Source organism: Chiloscyllium plagiosum, unplaced genomic scaffold (assembly GCF_037043375.1).
Source record: "Chiloscyllium plagiosum isolate Xiang-an unplaced genomic scaffold, Cpla_swu_hap1 HiC_scaffold_18, whole genome shotgun sequence".
Classification (NCBI taxonomy): domain Eukaryota; kingdom Metazoa; phylum Chordata; class Chondrichthyes; order Orectolobiformes; family Hemiscylliidae; genus Chiloscyllium; species Chiloscyllium plagiosum.
In genome coordinates this window covers 31,388,567-31,407,507 of record NW_028270156.1, presented here as the reverse complement: position 1 = coordinate 31,407,507, position 18,941 = coordinate 31,388,567, and the positions used below count along the sequence as shown (strand labels likewise).

At 41.0% G+C, this 18,941-nt stretch overlaps 1 protein-coding gene across 3 annotated transcripts in view; it reads right to left on the bottom strand.

The window, feature by feature from the left end:
• The window catches only part of LOC122557720 (BTB/POZ domain-containing protein 10), a 92,201-nt gene extending 74,001 nt beyond the window's left edge, over positions 1–18,200 (bottom strand). For 2 of the 3 annotated variants that reach the window (XM_087996403.1, XM_087996402.1), the window contains exon 1: positions 3,004–3,141. Coding sequence is in view for 1 of the 3 variants with exons in the window: in XM_087996401.1 (XP_087852527.1) it covers positions 3,004–3,104 (101 nt within the window). In the remaining 2 variants the exon portion in view is untranslated. Of the gene's footprint in view, positions 1–3,003; positions 3,165–18,092 lie in introns of those variants that run through there. The other variant, XM_087996401.1, reaches the window with a different exon arrangement.
• Between the last annotated feature and the right edge of the window lie 741 nt (positions 18,201–18,941).

Here is an 18,941-nt window from a genome sequence, read left to right as displayed (position 1 = left end):
AAGCAAATGCACGGAAAGGCCAAATTTTGGAGACATTAGTTTGCGTGAGGGAAGGGAGATTGAAAGATTAAAGGCAATTACTGAGATAAGGAAAGGCAAGATCATGAAGGAATTTAATTAAAATAATTACAGATATTATGTAAAGCATTTGAAGCATCGAAGCCAACACAGATCGGTCAAAACAGTTATAATCAGTAATCAGGAAAAGACATTTGAGACAGCTCGACAATAGAGCGCCTCAAGCCCGAGGCCAGGAGAAATGTGGGGTGGAGGGAGCAACAGCTAACTATTTTGGGGGAAAGGAAGTCAAGGAACAAATCCAGTTCAGTGATGCATGGATGGCTAAGCAAACTGTGGGTCAGATGTACTCAGGTCTGAGGCTCTTCACCTGAAGAAAGCAAATGTAGGTCTACGTCTACAGAATGAGCATCATAGAAGGGAGGAAAGCTTTTGCTGAGTGATAATGATATTGGAGGTGGAAGGGAGGGAGTGCTGAGCAATTGGTAATTGCAGATGCAATGCAGGAGCACTCATTTAGTTAGTGCTTGGTGATGAGCAACAATGACATCATGGATTAATTCCCTGTATCTATTTGGGACCTGACTTTTCTATTTATCCCATTGTGATATTATAACATCATTGAGACATGATTAGGAGCCTCAGGATAAGGAGGATGCTGGGGGAGTGGGATGGGGGGCAGAGCAAGAGGAGTGGGCGCCACAGTGAGGGGGGAGGGCGTTAGAGAGTATGAAATAGCGAGAGAGAAGCCTGGTAGCTGCATGGTGAGAGCTTGAATGTGTTAAGAGAAATACTGCAGTAAACCCCCCCAGAGAGCTACAAGATGATCAAATAGACTGGTCAAAAGCATTATGCTGAGGAGGACAAAACCACAGCAGGAGGTAAATGCAATGAATTAAAAACTTAAAAGGAGAGCTAGTGGATGTCAGCTATTTGGATTCCCAGAAGGCCTTTGACAAAGTGCCACACAGAAGGCTACTACAGAAGAATCGAGTGCATAGTGTTAGGGCAAGGTTCTGGCATGTGACAGGATTGGCTGAGTGTCAGAAGGCAAGGAAATGGGGATAAAAGAACCCTTTCAGGATGGTTGCCAGTGACTAGTGGTGCTCTATAGGGGTCAGGGTATTGGGATCTCATCTATTCATATTATACATTAACAATCTGGACAAGGAACTGTGGAAAATGTTGCTAAGTTTGCAGATGACACAAAGATAGGTGAAGTGACAGTGTTGAGGATAGAGAGATGTTGCAGAATGACTTGGATAGGCTGGAAGAGTGGGCAAAGACGTGGCAGCTGGAACACAATATGGAAAAATGAGAGGTTATTCACTTCTGTAGAAAGCGTAGAGGTGAAGACTATTTTTTAAACGGGAAAATAAACTTCAGAAATGTGAAGCACAAAGGGACTGGAGAATCTTGAACTAGAACTCTAAAGTTAACCTGCAGGTTCAGATGGCAGTTAGAAAGTCAAATGTAATGCTGGCATTCATTTTGAGAGGGCTAGAATACAAGAGCATAGATGTACTGCTGAGGGTGTATATGGCTCTGGTCAGACTGAATTTGGAATATTGAGCACAGTTTCCTGCCCTGTATCTAAAGAAGACGTGTTAGCATTGGAGGGGTCTAGAGGAGATTTACAAAAATGATCCCAGGTATGAAGGGCTTGTCATATGAGGAGTGATTGAGGACTCTGGTTCTGTCCTCAATGGAGTTTAGAAGGATGAGAGGGGATCTGATTGAAACTTAGAGTACTGAGGGGCCTGAATAGATTGGAGTTGGAGAAGCTGTTTCCAACAGGAGGGATTAAAACCCAGGGGCACAGATCAGAGTGAGGGGACAACCCATTAGAACTAAAATGAGGAAAGATCTCTTTAGCTAGAGAATCTATGGAACTCATTGCTGCAGAGGGCGGTGTAGGCTACGTTAAAGTTAAAAATCTCACAACATTATACCCTGATATGGTGTGATTTTTAACTTGGTATACAGTCCAACACCAGCATCTCCAAACCATATGCGAAGTTATTAAGTGGATTTAAGAGAGAGAGATAGATAGCTGCTTGATTACTAAGGAGATCAAAGGTTACTGCGAGTAGCAGGAGGATGAGTTGAGAAACATATCAGCCCTAATCAAATGGTGGAACAGACTCATTGAGCCAAATGATCTAATTCTACTTCTAAATACAAAAGTTATTGTTTTTGAATCAAAGGTGGCATTAAAGAGTGACAAAGGGTCATCGGATTTGAAATGTTAATCCTGCTTCTCTCTCCACAGATGCTGCCAGAACTGCTGAGTTTTCCCAACACTTTGTGTTGCAGATTTCCAGTATCCACAATTCTTTGTTGGTACTGTTTTTTTTAAAGATGGTAATAAATTACACAAATAAAAGAACAGCCACAGATGAGTCGTATTTTGACAGTTGAGTACAAACCTAAAATAGACACATGAAGGTGGCAGATGTACCTTAATTCGCAACTGTTAATATTTTTAAAAATTGCCTGCAACTTGCACAAGGGGTGTGATTTATCTCACTCGTGATTATCCCAAGGAGTAAAGTGTGTTAAAACAAATAGCATGGAAAAACTGTTCTCAATCAGATCTGACAGTGAGAAATCTTAATATATGCAGAAAAGTTTTGTGCAGTTTAGTTGTAACTTGCATAGGACAAGCACGGTGGGAGCTGACAGATTCATTTCAGAGGGAAACACGTTAAAACAGTCAACAGATGGAGAAAAATTAAATGGTTTAAAATACATTCACTCACTTCAATGCTGAAAGTCAATATGTTATGTTAAAATTCTATGCCTACAATGGGTTTTAATTTCAGCACCTTCCTCAGACAGTGGCAAACAAATTCTAAAAATTAGTTCCATTCAAACAACCTTGCACACTAGCATTTTTCAAATAGACGGATGTATCAGGTGCACTCTTGTTCTAAAAGAACATTCTAAAGGCCAAGATTGCAATACTTGTAATCCCACACTTACCTGGCGTGTTTATAGAGTCTACGAGGTCTGTTGTGAGATCGCCGATCCCAATTTTCCGGATCACTAGAATTACTGTCATAAGGGTATGGCCGTGCAGCCATCCCACTCTAAGGACCTCTGCTTTGCCAATGCTTTTAGTTGACACACAAGGCACTCATAACCTACAAGAAAGTATATAAGGTATCCTGTTACTGAAAAAGTTTTTTGAAATGAATATTTTACATTAGTCAAAAGGTTGAATAAGGCTGTTAAATGTGACCTTTTACAATAGCAATCGTATGCATTTGAAATAAGAACAGATGACCAAGACATTTTTACAAACGTTCATCATTTTAAAACTTACTTTCACCCATCCCCACAACAATATCAACAACCTTTGCCAGTTTTCTCTTGTCCTTAGCTTTTACAACTTTGCAGTGCTGATACAACAAATCTGTGTCATTCTCCACCTTTCCAACTTTTTCCATTAGCCTGCTAATGCCCTTTCTTTGCAAAAATAAGAAAGAAATTGCAGGGCCAGGTGTAGACTTAGTAACCTTAAGCTTGCTCTGAAATAAGCTCAGTACTATTTGTCCACTGTTACAAATGGGAGGCTGATTAGATTATTATACCTTGTGTCAAGTTGGTTGGAGCCAGGAATTTCCCTGCTGTAAACGTGGAGGACCCAGAGATGCAAACCTAAGGCTCTATGATGCCACTTTTGGCAGCAAGGTGTACTACAAGATAATGAATTTATCTCGAGCTGACTATGTTGGTGAGCCACCTCTTGAACCATAATTATCTATGTGGTGTATATACAACCATTATGAACTCAGGGAGGGAATTGCAGCTTTATGATAAAAAAAGGACAGGCATAAAGTAAATTGCTTTTACAGAGAGCAGTTGCAGTTATAACAGGCTAAATTACCTTTCCGTGCTGTAACCATTCTGCGATCATTACTCAACATTAAAAAATTTTTTTCCTCATATCATGCAGTGCACCTCTTGTCTAAAAGCTTAAATTTGGGATGTCATGATTTCTTGTTGCCTGACACTTGCATGGCATGAATGTTAGCTGCTGTAAATCAGCACAAATCAGAATATCGCCCAGGTTTTGCTGCATGTAGGCAAGATCATAGAATAGTTCATGGAATCTCTCCATTATGGAAACAGGCCCTTCAGCCCAACAAGTCCACATTGACCCTCTGAAGAGTAACCTATACACCCCTGAACACCATGGGCAATTTAGCACAGTCAATTCATCTAACCTGTACATCTTTGGATTGTGGGAGGAAACTGAATCGCCCAGAGGATACCCACACAGACACAGGGAGAACATGCGAACTCCACACAGACAGTCGCCCGAGACTAGAATCGAAACCTGGTCTCTAGTGCTGTGATGTAGCAGTGCTAATCACTGAGCCACCGTGCTTTGAAGAGGAATACCTTCTCAGAATGACAGATGATAGGGAAACAAATGCAACATTTAGAGCATCCTTAAAACGATTAGTAAAACAATGGGCAAACAATATTGATTAGCACTTGGGGGAAGAAAAACAGACAAAGCTTCAAATGGTTTGAGAAGAGTGCTAGAAAGCATGCTGATAAGTTGGGTATGCAGATTGCCTAGCTTGGTTTCTGCAAGGTTAAGTTGCCAGGAAGACAGAAAGAAACATTGGGAGTACAACAAACAGGACAGTATCTTGAATTAAAAAGGATCTTTTCCAGTAAGTAATTGCACTTTCAGGACAATAGGTGGCGAGCAGCATAATTGCACATTATCCCTTTCAAATATTCCTGAAATCGAGTGACATCAAACCAGTTTGCACAGTGTGATCTGTTCGACCCTTAATATTTTTAAATGAGTAATCATTTCGCAATTGATGCTTCAGTGCAGCAAATTATTCCTATTAAAAATCAACATTTTCAAGTATAGCTACTGATTCACAGCTCAAACCTGCTCATTGATCCCTCTTTATATTCAGAGATTAAACATGCTTGTTGTATTTTTCTGGAGTAATTAAAAACCTGGAAGCTGAGAGAGACTGGTGTCAATGTTTGGAGATGAAATAACTGCTTTAGTTCCAAAGTTTTAAGGATGATATCATGCTCACTTGCATGGGTCAGATGAAGTCACACATACTAATCAATGGTTGTGGAAAGTGTAACCCGTCATATGCTAAATCAACTAAGCTGCAGTCAGGGCCAAACATTTCAGAGAATCAAGAATGTGCTGCAAAATCTATAGCTACAAGGTCCGAAACCTCTTGAGCTTCCAGCCGAAGGAGTTGACCCCGACTGAGTGTTGCAGACTGGCACATTCCAAGGTCCAGGACTACGTGTTGAGACGCGCTGAAGCCTGGGGCAGCTGCCACCAAGGCGCGGTGGGGAAAGACCACTGTGTAACGTCTGCCTGCCTAAGCACAGGGAGCCGACGCAGTAAGGGGGCTCTGCTGACGGTGGCTCAGTGGTTAGCACTGCTACCTCACAGCGCCAGGGACCAGGTTTCGATTCTAGTCTCGGGCGACTGTCTGTGTGGAGTTCGCATGTTCTCCCTGTGTCTGTGTGGATAGTAATCATACAGACCTGTATGTATGTATGAATGATTACTGTCTCTGTATGCAAAGAAATGGAATATTTACGTATGTATGGCATGACCAATTGTACAGATCAAAATATTTTTGAAATAAAAAAAGTTCTGCAAAATCTATAGCTACAAGGTGATAATAAACCTACGTATATCAAACTTTCCTGTTGTGGTATCACAAACAACAACATCAATTGGCATAGTAAGTGTTATGACACCAGAAATCATGTATTCAAACGTCCATTACCTTCTGCAGCAGCCCCCGTAAAGTCAAATTTTCCCCAAGCTTGTAGAGTTAGATGGCACTATTTGAACAATGTCTTCTTGTTCAATGTCAGGACTCCAAATCCACTAGCAAGTTTTCATTTTCTGCTCAATTTGCTTCTACCTCATCGCTGACCACTTATTAGGGATTACGTTCACTTTCTTACTCCTCCTGTCCCATTTCATCTCATCCCATTCTATCCCAAAACTCTAACAAGTTCTTCAGTTGTGCCATTGCAGCCTCCATCTTTGCTGTACTTCTTCCTTCTCCCACTACTTGCCGTTCAATGAAGATATATTAATTGAACGTTTAATCGTATTCAGATTGTGTTCAGTTCATTGGGATTTTTATTAGCATGGATAAACTAGATTAAAATGGTGGTCATTGGCCTTGGAGGTGCTTGTTTGATTGGAGCAGGAATGTGGTCAGTGGAGGGGGAAGGCGAAGAGACATGTCCATTTGTAACCAGCAGGATTTGTGCCTGCTAAAGAATGGTTCCAAGCTGTGCGCTTCAAATCTGTGGCCAACACTTTCACTTCTGAGCCAAAACGCTAACAGTTCAAGTCCGACTTATGGGCTCAAGTACAACTATTCAAATAGCTATTCCATTACAGTAGTGAAGAAAGTTGGCAACATTGGTAGTGTTATCTTTCAGATGGAAACTCATCTGGGTTTTTAGCTGAATGCAACAGATGCCATGCTGCTATTCTGAAGAGGAGTGCAGGAGTTCTATTCAGTATACTGGTCAATATTTACCCCATGATCAATGCCACAAGTTCATGTAACTTGTATGCTTTTACGTGTAAATTATGTTCCACTTTCTTACATTACATTAATGAGTATACTCCAAAAGAATTTCAATGGCCCCAAAAATCTTTTAGGATATTCTGTAGTCATGAAAGTCATACACAATTCAAAAACTCTGAGGTGTTTGTGACAATGTCAAGGGCCATCCAAAAGGCAGAGGCTGAAAGTACTCATTTCTGCCATAACTCTGCTTCCTGTAGAGGTGCTGGGCATTTTCAGATTAATTTAGTTCAGGGGACAGACAAGGTTTACAGCTGGACATTCCATTCAATTCCCAGATTCAAGATACCCATTAATAGGGCCAGGAAATGTATATGTTCATGTTTACATTTATTATTCAGGGACTGGATTACTCTTAAAACTTACAATTCAAGTTGTGTATCTGCTCGAGTTTAATTTAACAATATTGTCTAACTTTAAGTTTAAGAATTAATTCAACAACAACCATATGCAGAAGAGTTAGAGGGATATAGGCCAAATGGGATTAGATTAGTTTAGGATATCTGGTCAGCATGGACGAATTGGACCAAAGGGTCGGCTTCTGTGCTCCAAGACTCTAAATGATTTTCACCTCCAGACTTCAGGGAAAAGCTTCTAGCATATTGTAAGGTATCATAAGAGCTTAGATTCAAATCACTCCTGTAACCCACCCTTCCCACCTTATCATAGACTTTGCCTTTGTTCTTCCATTCTCTCCTCTCTGACTGTGTAATTGCTTAAAATCTTAACATCCCTACTATTTTTCAGTTCAATTCAAATATAATCAACCTGAAACATAAACTGTTTCTCTTGTCAAGGATGCTGCCTGATCTGTCAAACGTATCCAGCAGTTTTTGTTTTGTTTCAGATTTCCAGCAAACATTGTGCTTCACTTTTAAGAGCATCAGAAACCAGGGCTGCACGAGATCACTTGACCCTTTGCGAGTGTATGATGCATGTCAACAGGGTGATGGCTCAACTTCACATTCTATCTCCATATCACTCAATTCCCTTAGTATCCGAAAATCTATTGTTACCTATATTGAATATGCTTAACAACTGAGCATCCAAGCTTTTACTGACTGATAGTTCTTCTGTAACAGGATGGTTATGTTCTCGTGTAATCCTGTTATGGAAAAGTCAGTTTAGAAACAGCATTTCATGTGTTGGCAATATAACTGCATGACAGCCAACACATTTTAAAAGTTCATGCGTTAGAAACAATGTTTCCAATTTGTCAATCATGTTATAGCGAATTTGCATTAAAATGCACATTATAGTAAAACCACCTGTATATGGTACAGAATTGCTTTTTGAAGTGTAGAATTCCTGTAAAACTTGGTTTCATTAATCTACAACACATACTAAATGATCTCCCCAACCAGATTTTAAAAATCTATTTGGGATATCAAAACTATTGGGACAAAACTAATTACAGTATAGGTGTAGAAGAACATATGAACTTTCTAATTAGGAGCAAGAGAAGGACACTCGGCTCCTCCAGCTTGCTCTGCGATTCAATAAGGTCATGGCTAATTGTATTACCTCATATTCCCACCTGTCCTTGATAACCTTTCACCCTCTTATCAAAAATACACTCCCTCCGCATTCAAAAAAATTCAAGAACTCTATTTGAAAATACATTCTATTTTGTTCAAAAAACACAATTTGTAGGCAGTTAGTCAATGTGACAATTTCCTACTTTGAAAATAGAACTGGTCCGATTAAAGATTGAAATACAGACAGACTCTAAGCTCAAGCCTTTAACGCATTGTCGGAGCCGAGATGTCACTTTTTTAAAAATAAAACCATAAGTTAGCTCAGGAATGTGACTTAAAAGATGCTCTGGAATTTACATATTAATGAATCGAAACCTGGAACCCATTCTGCGTGATTAAAGACTTAACAGCAATCTAGATTTGTTCAAAACATCGCATCAGTTGTATGACACTTTGATTATAAATTCGGTGCCCTATGATCCTGCCCCACTAGCTACCTGATGAGGGAGCAGAGCTCCAAAAGCTTGTACTTCCAAATAAGCCTACTGGACTATAACCTGGTGTTAAGTGACCTTTAACTTTGTCCACTCCAGTCCAACACCAACACCTCTACATAATGTCTACTACCTTCAGAAGAGGAGTTCCAAAAGTTTCATAAAACAAAAAGAAAACCCTATCTCTGTCATAAATTGCACTTATTTTCAATCCTCGACCCCTTGATTCTCGGAGAAGAGGACTTATCCTTACATTCACTATAAAGGCCCCTTAAGATTTTATATATTTCAACCACATTAATTTTTGGACTTCTAAACTCCAGCAAAAAAAAAAAGACATCCTGACTGCCCTTTCCACATAAATCAACATACCCATTCCAGGTATTGTTCTGGGGAACCTTCTCTGAATTGCTGCCAACACATTTACATCCTTCTTTAATTAAAGACGGATACCACGCCAGATATGGTCTCACCGTCTGATACAACGGAAGCATAATCTTCCTGAATTTTACAAATCCCCTCTCAATAAACAATAATATTTTATCAGCTTTCCTAACAACTTGCTATTCTTTCATACTAACCTTTTGCAGTTCATGCACTAGAACACTCCAAATTAATTTGCATGTCAGAGTTTTGTAATTCCTCCACCATTTACATTGTGCTTTTTCTTTTATTCTTCCTGCCCATATGAACCATTTCACATTGTCCCACTGATACTCAATATGCCAGATCTTTGCTCACTTACTTAACCTATTTACAATTTTTGTTGTCTCATTGCCACTTCACAACTTACTTTCTGACCTGTACCAAATGTAGGAACTATAATTCAGTCCCTTCACCAAAGCCATTTATATAAATTTAAAAATATGGAGACACTGGCACTAATCCTTGTTGTCTTGTCAACCAGAAAATGACCCATTTATGTCAACCTCCTGACAGCTAGCCAAATTTCTGCAGTCCTTGTTTTTACCTAAACTTCTATATATGCCAATATGTTACCAACTACACCACATTCATATTTTCTGCACTATCCTTTGATGTGGAACCCAATCAAATGCCTTCTGCAAATTTAGTGGTACAATGCTTCCACACTTTATTCACAGCCCATGTACTTCCTCAAAGAATCGCAAGCAGGTGGTGAAACATGATTTTTTTTCCACACAACCACGTTTGCTTTGTCTGATCTTCTGTTGTGGTCACTTAAATCAGTTGATTGGATGGCAATTCAGGTTTCAGGTTTGCAATTCAGATTGATGCTTCAATTCCCACAATGGCTGAAGCTACCATGAAGGGCCCTCATTCTTGACCTCTCCCTTTGCCTGCAGGTTAAACAATCACTAATCAGCTATTTCTAATGACACAGCAACCTATAGTCCCATAGGACCAGATCATCTTGCCTGACTAACTTTTCTAACTATAATAGTTATAAATTTAACTAATAGTAGTTTCTCAACTTCACTGGGAGATGTTAAGCCAACTGATTTGTGGTTACTGCTTTCCATATCCCTTCCTTTTTGAATGAAGGGGTTGCATTTGATGTTTTCCAATCCAATGGCACCTTACCCAACTCAAGAAATTTGGAAAAAATAAAACTAATGGAAGAACTCACTCACTGATCATTTCTTTAAAGACTGGAATGAAGTTCTTCAGGACTCTAGGGATTTAGCAGCCCGCAGTGTCAAAATTTGCTCAGTACCACTTCCCTGATTGTATTTTAGAGATTCCCCCCCCATCTCTTCCCTCCTGGGTTACAGCTATTTCTGGAATGTCACTTGTATCATCTGTAGTGAACATGGATACAAAATATCAACATAATTCATTTTCCATCTCATGTCCCTTGAGTTCCCCAGACTCACTTTCAACAGGGCCAATGCTTACTGTGTAAACTGTTTTCTTTACTAAATTATCAAAACTCTACCTGCTTCTATATTTGCAGCTAGCTTTCTCCTGTATTTGACTTTTTCCTGAATTCCCACTCCATTTTTTCTAATTATATGCTTTTCTAGAAAAGTCTGATACTATCTTTAATTTCTTAGTTAACCACAGATGACAGGGCCTCCCTTGCAATGTTTCTTTCTCATTGCAATATATCGACTGCATATTAATCCAGAGATTTGATCATCATCTTTCAGGTTCTACTTCTTAATTCTGTGCCCAGTTCCTCAAACTGATCACATAAAACATTGTTTCTTGCTGTGCCTATATCATAGGTAACTACATGGACGACAACACTGGAACTTGCTCTGCTATCTTAAGGCCTGAATTCTCCAGCCCTGAATAGATGCCTCCAACGGTTGAACCAGTCATGCAACACAACCATCTAGACTCACTGTGCTACAAAAAAAAGTGTCAATCTCCTTTACAATATGATCTACTAAAAAAAAAATGACATTCCATTTTGCTCCCCACAGTTAAATGGCTTCCTACCACAGTGCCATGCCCAGTTTGCTTATCTACCCTGCAGCCCTCATTCTCATTCATATAAACTGAAAGAACTTCAAACCTATTGAATAATTGCAAAGACCAAGGCTTCAGTATTACCGTCTTTTGGTTTCTCTCACCTGACTGATTTGCAGTCGTACCATCCTTACTCTGGTAATCAAATCAGAAGAACTTAGCCTAAAGGGTGAGAATGCCTCCTGGAATAAAATGTGCAGATAACTTTTCCCCTACCATGAGTTATGGTGTCTGTAGCTCAGCCTCCAGCTTATGAGCTCTGAGCCAAAGCTGCTCAAACTGCAAACACTCAATGGAAGCATGTTTGCCCTTAATCACATTAAAATCCAGGAGCATCTAATAACCAAGTAGCTAAAGATATAGAGCCATAGAGATGTACAGCACAGAAACAGACCCTTCGGTCCAACTCGTCCATGCCAACCAGATATCCCAACCCAATCTAGTCCCACTTGCCACCACCTGCCCATATCCCTCCAAACTCTTCCTATTCATATACCCATCCAAATGCCTTTTAAATGTTGCAATTGTACCAGCTTCCATCACTTCCTCTGGTAGCCCATTCCCCACACACACCACCCTTTGCATGAACAAGTTTTATATCTTTCCCCTCTCACCCTAAACCTATGTCCCCAGGGAAAAGACCTTGTCTATTTACCTTATGCGTGCCCCTCATGACTTTATAAACATCTACAAGGGCACCCCTCAGCCTTTGACGCACCAGGGAAACCATCCCCTGTCTATTCAAGCTCTCCCTATAGCTCAAATCCTCCAACTCTGGCAACATTCTTGTGAAGCTTTTCTGACCCCTTTCAAGTTTCACAACTTTGTTAAAAATAGGGCTTCACAGTAGGCCAATACTTTAATCGAAATTTGCTGTGCTAGAATTTCAGTATCTGAACAATAAAACACCTTGCTGCAGTGACATAATCATTCAGAAAAATTAATTTGAGATATTTGCAAACCAACAAGGCCATTCTATGAAAATTAATTTCTCAGGGTAAGCTTCTGGTAGTTTCTCCCATCCCATTTTATTTCAAACACCACCTCAGAGCCAATTGGAAGGAATCAACAATCCCTCTCTTCCAACCAGTTCCTCATAACAGATGAAATGTCGCATTGGAATCTTGTGTTTCTCCACCAACAGTAAACACCTGCGTAATGCTCTGTCACTACTTTGAGCAAACTATACAGACAGCACCAAGATCATAGGCCAGCTCAATTTCATAATACTAATCTAAAACTAAGATTGTATTTGTGTTTTATTCATTCACAGGATATGGGTGCTGCTGGCTGGGCCAACATTTACTGCCTATCCCTAATTGGCCAGAGGGCAGTTAAGAGTTAAGCTTTAAAAAGGAAACACTTCAAACTAAATTTCTCAAAAATGTATTGCAATGTTCAAACTTTGACATGAGGAATGCCCATGTTTGTGTTGATACTCAGACCCCCTTATTTTCTTGATCAATCCTCAATTCCTATGCACAAACAACGTCTACTTTCATCTCTAAACTGTTAAGTGCCTCTGCTCCAAATCGCCCCAACTACTGTGGAGATCTTAATTTGTCCAAATACCTCCAGTCAATCATATCAATATTCAGTTTGCGATCCTCAAAAACTACATGAACTGTTTCCAGTTCAAAACTTTGCTATCCACATCTATTCCGAGAAGTCCAAAAATACCCACCTAAGAATAAAATTCTGTCCTTTTTTTTTAAAATGACTCAACCTGACTCACCCCTTCCAGCATGAAAGTTTTCTTCAATCTTGAACTCCTGTCTTCTGACATCTTTCCCCCACCTCTCATAACACTATCAGCACCTATACTTTCAGCCAAATTTCATGCAACTACAATTCCCTTTGTTCACAACCTCCCTCTTTGCATGCTCCTGATTATTTGAGGAGAGATTACCTTTCAGTCACTTTCAATGACATCTTTAACATGCCACCAGATGCTTTCATGAATCGCAAATAGGCTGGTCAAACAAGTGGCCCATGACTGGTGAGGGAAGGAACAGGAGAGTACACTTGTGCATGTGCACCTGAGTGCACGTGTTGGGGAGAATAAGCCAATTTGTGGGAGGAAGTGACAGAAGTGAGAGCACAAAAGATGAGAGAGTGGGAATGAGGCATTGAGAGAAAACATAAGCCACAGACTGAGATACTGAATAAGAGAAAGTACATGGGAGCAAGGGTAGGCAAAGTGCATGCATGTCCTGAGACTGAGTGAATGTGACTCACCCAACTTTGCCTTCCTCCTCCCCCTCATCCCCAAAAACATATCCACAACGCAGGCTGGTGAGGAAAGGCTGAAAGTTCCAACTTCCTCATTTGCATGAATTCTGGAGGCTAGCTCCAAATGTGCAGAGGTGAGTGCAAAATCAGTGTTAGTTAAACATGACTTAGCGCAATCCCAAATCCCTTGCCTAGTGATCATGACAGATGTGATTCCTTCTAGCTCTGCTTCTTAATCAAGGTGCAACAAAAAAAAGGTTGCATTAATTAGCTCTGAAGCCTCGCACTTTTTGATGGTCAATTTTATTAATGACTCATTTACTTAAATCAATTTAGTGAGTTGGAATTTTATTTTTGAAAGTCACATCTTTTGCCAAACTTCATCTTTCTGAAGTCTGTCACCAGCTCCATAAGTGAGAGAAGATTGAAATATGGAACATCACGCAGAAACATTGGACAATGTTGCTCAGGAACACTAAGGTTCTCTTTTCATTAAACATGCCAGAATAATGCAAGAATTAGCTGTTTCTGAATGGAAAGAATTACAACATATTTCACAAGGAACTATCATACAAGGACAAAATAGAGGCACAATATGTGTTTTTGTATCATTCATGGATTAAAAGAATACATATAGCTGCTTCAGCTTCTGAAGTTCCTTCACTGATGGCATGTGGGCACTGTTGGCTTGGATATTATTTATTGCCAATCCTTTGCTGCCCTTGAGAAGGTGGTAAGGAGAAGTTTCTTGAACTGCAGTCCATTTATGAAGGTCCTCTCACAATGCAGAGGCATTACATATCAGGATGGTGAGTAGCTTGAAAGGAAACTTGTAGGTGGTGTTCCCACCTGCTCCCCTCATTATTCTGCACACCTCAATGAACCAACCCCCCCACAACCTCCATCCACCCACCATCCTTCTCTGCTCCAAGGAGAACAACCACAGCCTATCTAGTCCCTCCCAGGTGAAATATTCCAGCCAAAGCAATAACCTCATCAACCCCTTCCACAATCAAATCCTCCCTACAGGATGCCAACCGAAACTGCACACATTGCTCCAGCTGTGGCCAAACTAAAGTCTTTTATGGCTCATCATCTCTCACTTTTCAAGCTTAAATTCTGTTTGCTATTGTTCTGATGAGCCCAGCTATGCTGCCTTGTAGTCTAAGGGCTTCCTCCTTCCTATTCACCACACCAGCAATTTTGTCATCTCAAACTGACTGATGAAACTTCTCATTCATTTCTAGATCGTTAATGAAGACTGAAACAGCAAGGATACCAGCTCCAAACCCTGCAGAATAGCTCTGGATACAGGCTTCCAACCATCACTCTGCCTCCTTCATTCCCCCTCTGATACAAAGGGGGAATGTGCAGTTCACAATCAAATGCAGCAAGAACTGGACAATCAAATTTGGGCTGACAAATGGCAAGTAACATTCACCAAAGATGATCTCCAACAAGACCCTATTGCCACTTGATGTTCAATGACATAACACTCACTGAATCTCTCTCCCTATTAATATTGTGTGTCTGTGTGTACACGCATTCCTCCCTTTGACCAGAAACTCAACTGGATGACTCATAAATACTGTGACTACAAGAGTAGTTCACATGTAAGGAATCCTGCGGGAAATAGCTCACCTCCATTGTCCCTACAGCATACTAAACAATCAACCAATGCAAAGGATAAATCAGAAGCATGATGGAATACTCTCTTGTCTGAATAAGCACAGCTCCAACAACACAAGCTTCAAATAATCCAGACCAAAGCAGCATCACACCCACAAGCATCCACTCCCTGCATCATTTGTATTCAACATTAGTACTGCATACCATCCAGAAGATGCACTTCAGAAATTCACCAGGCTCCTCAGACAGCACCTTCCAAATCCATGAAGCCCTACTATCAAGGACAAGAGCATCAGATACATGGAAACACCAAAGCCTATTCACCATCCTAACTTTTTTCAAATTCACACAACACAGAAATGGCCATTCAGCCCAGAGTTTACACTGATACGACTATTACTAAAGATGCACTAATCACAATTTCTTGCACTTATTCCATACCCTTGTATGTTATAATAGTTGAAGAGTTCATCCAATGATTACAAAGTTTCCAGCCTCCACTACCTTCCCAGGCAGTGCATGGCAAATTCCCCTGCCCGCTGAATGAAAAAGTATTTTCCCAAATCCACTCAGTCTCCTGCCCTAAAACTATGCCCTCTTGGGTTGACACCTCAAGCAAGGGCAACAGCTGCTCCATTCACCCTGTCCACATTCCTCAATCTTGTACGCCTCAATCATATCCCCGCTTAGCATTCTTTGCTCTATAGAAAATAATCCACACTTCTCATTTCTTCTTATACTCAATTGCTCCATCCCACGCAACATCCTGGTGAACCTCCTCGGTATCCCCTCTAGTTCTATCACATCCTTCTTGAAGTGAGGTAAACAGATCTGCACACAGTACTCCACCTAACCAACATTCTGTATAAGTCAATATTTCCTTCTTGCTCATATATTCTATGTCATAACAGTTGAAAGCAAATGTCCCATTTGCTTTGGGACTAATCTATGCACATACTCTGCTACCTTCAGGGATCTGAATAATTTGATCAGATGAGCCAATAGGCTGAGGAATCGCAGATGGAGTTTCATTTAGCTAAAATTTGAGGTGCTGCATTTTGGAAAAGACAAATCAGGACATGAATTATACACTTAATAGCAAGGTCCTGGGGAGTGTTGCAACACAAAGAGACTTTGGAGTGCAGGTTCATAGTTCCTTGAAAGCAGAATCGCAGGTAGGTATAACAGCGAAGAACGCATTTGGTATGCTTTCATGCATTGGTCAGTACATCAAGTGTAGGAATTGGGAGGTCATGTTACAGCTATACAGGACATTGGTTAGGCCAATTTTGGAATAGTGTAATTCTGGTCTCCCTCATATCAGAAGGATGTTGTGAAACTAGACAGAGTTCGGAAAAGATTTACAAGGGTGTTGCCAGGATTGGAAGGTTTGAGGCTGGAGGTGTGGTGGAAGCTGGTACAATTATAACATTTAAAAGGCATTTGGATGGGTATATGACTAGGAAGGGTTTAGACGGATATGGACCAAGTGCTGGCAAATGGGACTAGATTAGGTTCGGATATCTGGTCAGCATAGACAAGTTGGACCGAAGGGTCTGTTTCCATACTGTACAACTCTAAATAGTCTCATGGATCTGGTATAGTTATGAAAGAGCAAAAACACAATCAAATTCATAAGACAGGATTTTCCTCTCACAAAGCCATCCTGACTATCCTTAATCAGTCCTTGCCTTTCCAAATACATGTAAACCCTGTCCTTCAGGATTCCCTCCAACAACTTGCCCAGAACCGATATCAGGCTCACTAGTCTTTTTTCTCTGTCTTTTCCTTATCACCTTTCAGCAGCTTGGGAAACATCTCAACTAGATCTGTGGGTTTATTCAATTTTAAGTCTGCTTAAACATTTTCCTTCTCAATTGTGATTTGTTCAAGCATATCTCAAACCTCTTGCTCAAGTTCTATGGATAGTATATGACCTGAGAGGCATAATTCAGCTCTATCATTCAGATGTAAAGTATGATTCAAAATTCCATGGTAGCCATGATGAGATGATGTTGGACTGGGGTGGACAAAGTCAGAAGTCACATGATATCACATTGTAGTCCAACAGGTTTATTTGAAATCACAAACTTTCAGAGTACTATTTCTTCACTTAACAAAAGGGCAGCACTCCAAATGCCTATGATTTCAAATAAAGCTGTTGTACCATAACCTGATATTGTGAGACTTTGAATTTAAGACTCAACTACACCTTCCGGTTATGTCCACAGCTTGTCACTAAGGTGCACAATGGGTCCACTCTTTCCCTGAAATATATATTATGTATTTACTTTAGATTAACTAGTGCTTTCTCATACTCTCTGTTCACTTTCATAACTTCTTTTAAGTAACTCTCCACACTTCCTACATACCCCTAGGGCTTCTGACATTTCAGCCTTAGAGATTTAGGCAACTTATAGAAGATTCAGAAAGGAATAGGAATGTTAGACACAGAAGCAAAATAGACCAGACAGTCCCTTGCGCCAGCACTGTTATTCAATGCGATCAAGACTAATCTTCCACTTGAACTCCACTTTTTTGCTCGCTCCCTGCAAATCTCAATCCCTTGAAAGAGCACCCGTCTGTCCAGCTCAGCTTCCAACACATTCAACGTTAGAGTAGGGTAGAGTATTCGAAATATTCGCAGCCATTTGCGTGAAGAAAATCTGCCTCATCTCAGTCCTTAATGGTTTGCCCCCCCATCCAGAAACTGTACCTTCATATTCTAGACCTTCAGCCCAGATGCAACACAGCCGTCAGAGTAAACCCTACAGATAACTGGACAAACATCTGAAACGGAAACACTTGCAAGGTTGTGGTGAAAGAGAAGAATCGGACGAACGAGATAGCCCATTTGAGAAGCTAGCACGGGTACCAATGGGCCGAATGGATTCTTCTTGTACTTATTCACTCTCATTCTGAGATTCGCTCTTTCCATGGTGACGAGCCGGAGTCGCCCGACCCGCTGCAGCCGTTGGATCTGACCGTCGCCAAACCTCTCCCAACGACTGGCCCCTGGAGCAACCGACCGCGGCCGGAGACAGACAACCCACCCACTGGCTTATTGAAAGGGGAAGCTGAAGCCGGGGAACGGCGATTCTTCATCACCCCCCCCCCCAAAAAATTATAGACGACAAACGGCCCCGACAGCCAAGACTTACCAACCCGCTCCGACTCTCGGACTAACTCCCACCGCAGGCCCCGATAGATCAGCACAGGCCCCGAGCTCACAAACTCTCGCGAGAGTCCCGCGGCCGCGCTGGCGCGCCTGCGCATTACCGTCACCGCCGCCCCAACCCCTCAGAACTGCGCCTGCGCGTGTAGTGGAGCGAGCGCCAACGGTAGGAGATTTGCATCTGGAACTCCCTGGATTGTTAGTGAGAAGGAAGCTGTTGATTGATTTAATTTATTGTTGTCACATGTACCGAGAAACAGTGAAAAGTATTGTTCTGCGTGCAATGCAGGCAAATCATTCCCATACAAAGTACATCAGTGTAGTAGAACAGAGTGCAGAGATAAAGCTGCTGAGAGGGTGTTTGGCCCATTGTGCCTGCACTGGCTTGTCCAATGACCATTAATACCTTGTACCAATTTCCTACTTTTACCCCATACCCTTGCACCCTATTTCCATTCAAATAATCACCTAAAGTCCTCTTGAATGCCTCAGTTGAACCTGCCTCCTCCACAGTTCCAAGTGGTACATTTCATTCCATAACTACTTGTTGAGTGAAATGTTTTTCCTCATTTCACCACATACCTTTCAGTCTGAGCCCTCATACGAGTGGGAACAGTGTCGATGGTCGCAATCAAGGACCATAGTGAGTGAAACAATGAGGGAAAGAGGAGAAGGTTACATTGCAACCAAGGGAAGGCCAAGGTCTCCATGAGGGGGAGGATAGTGAAGAAGATAAACAATGGAAGATTTCTCATACTATTTCTGTACAGAACTTCTGTAATTCTGCACAGTTGGTTCTACCCACTGTGATAATAGATTTGACTGTCACACTCAT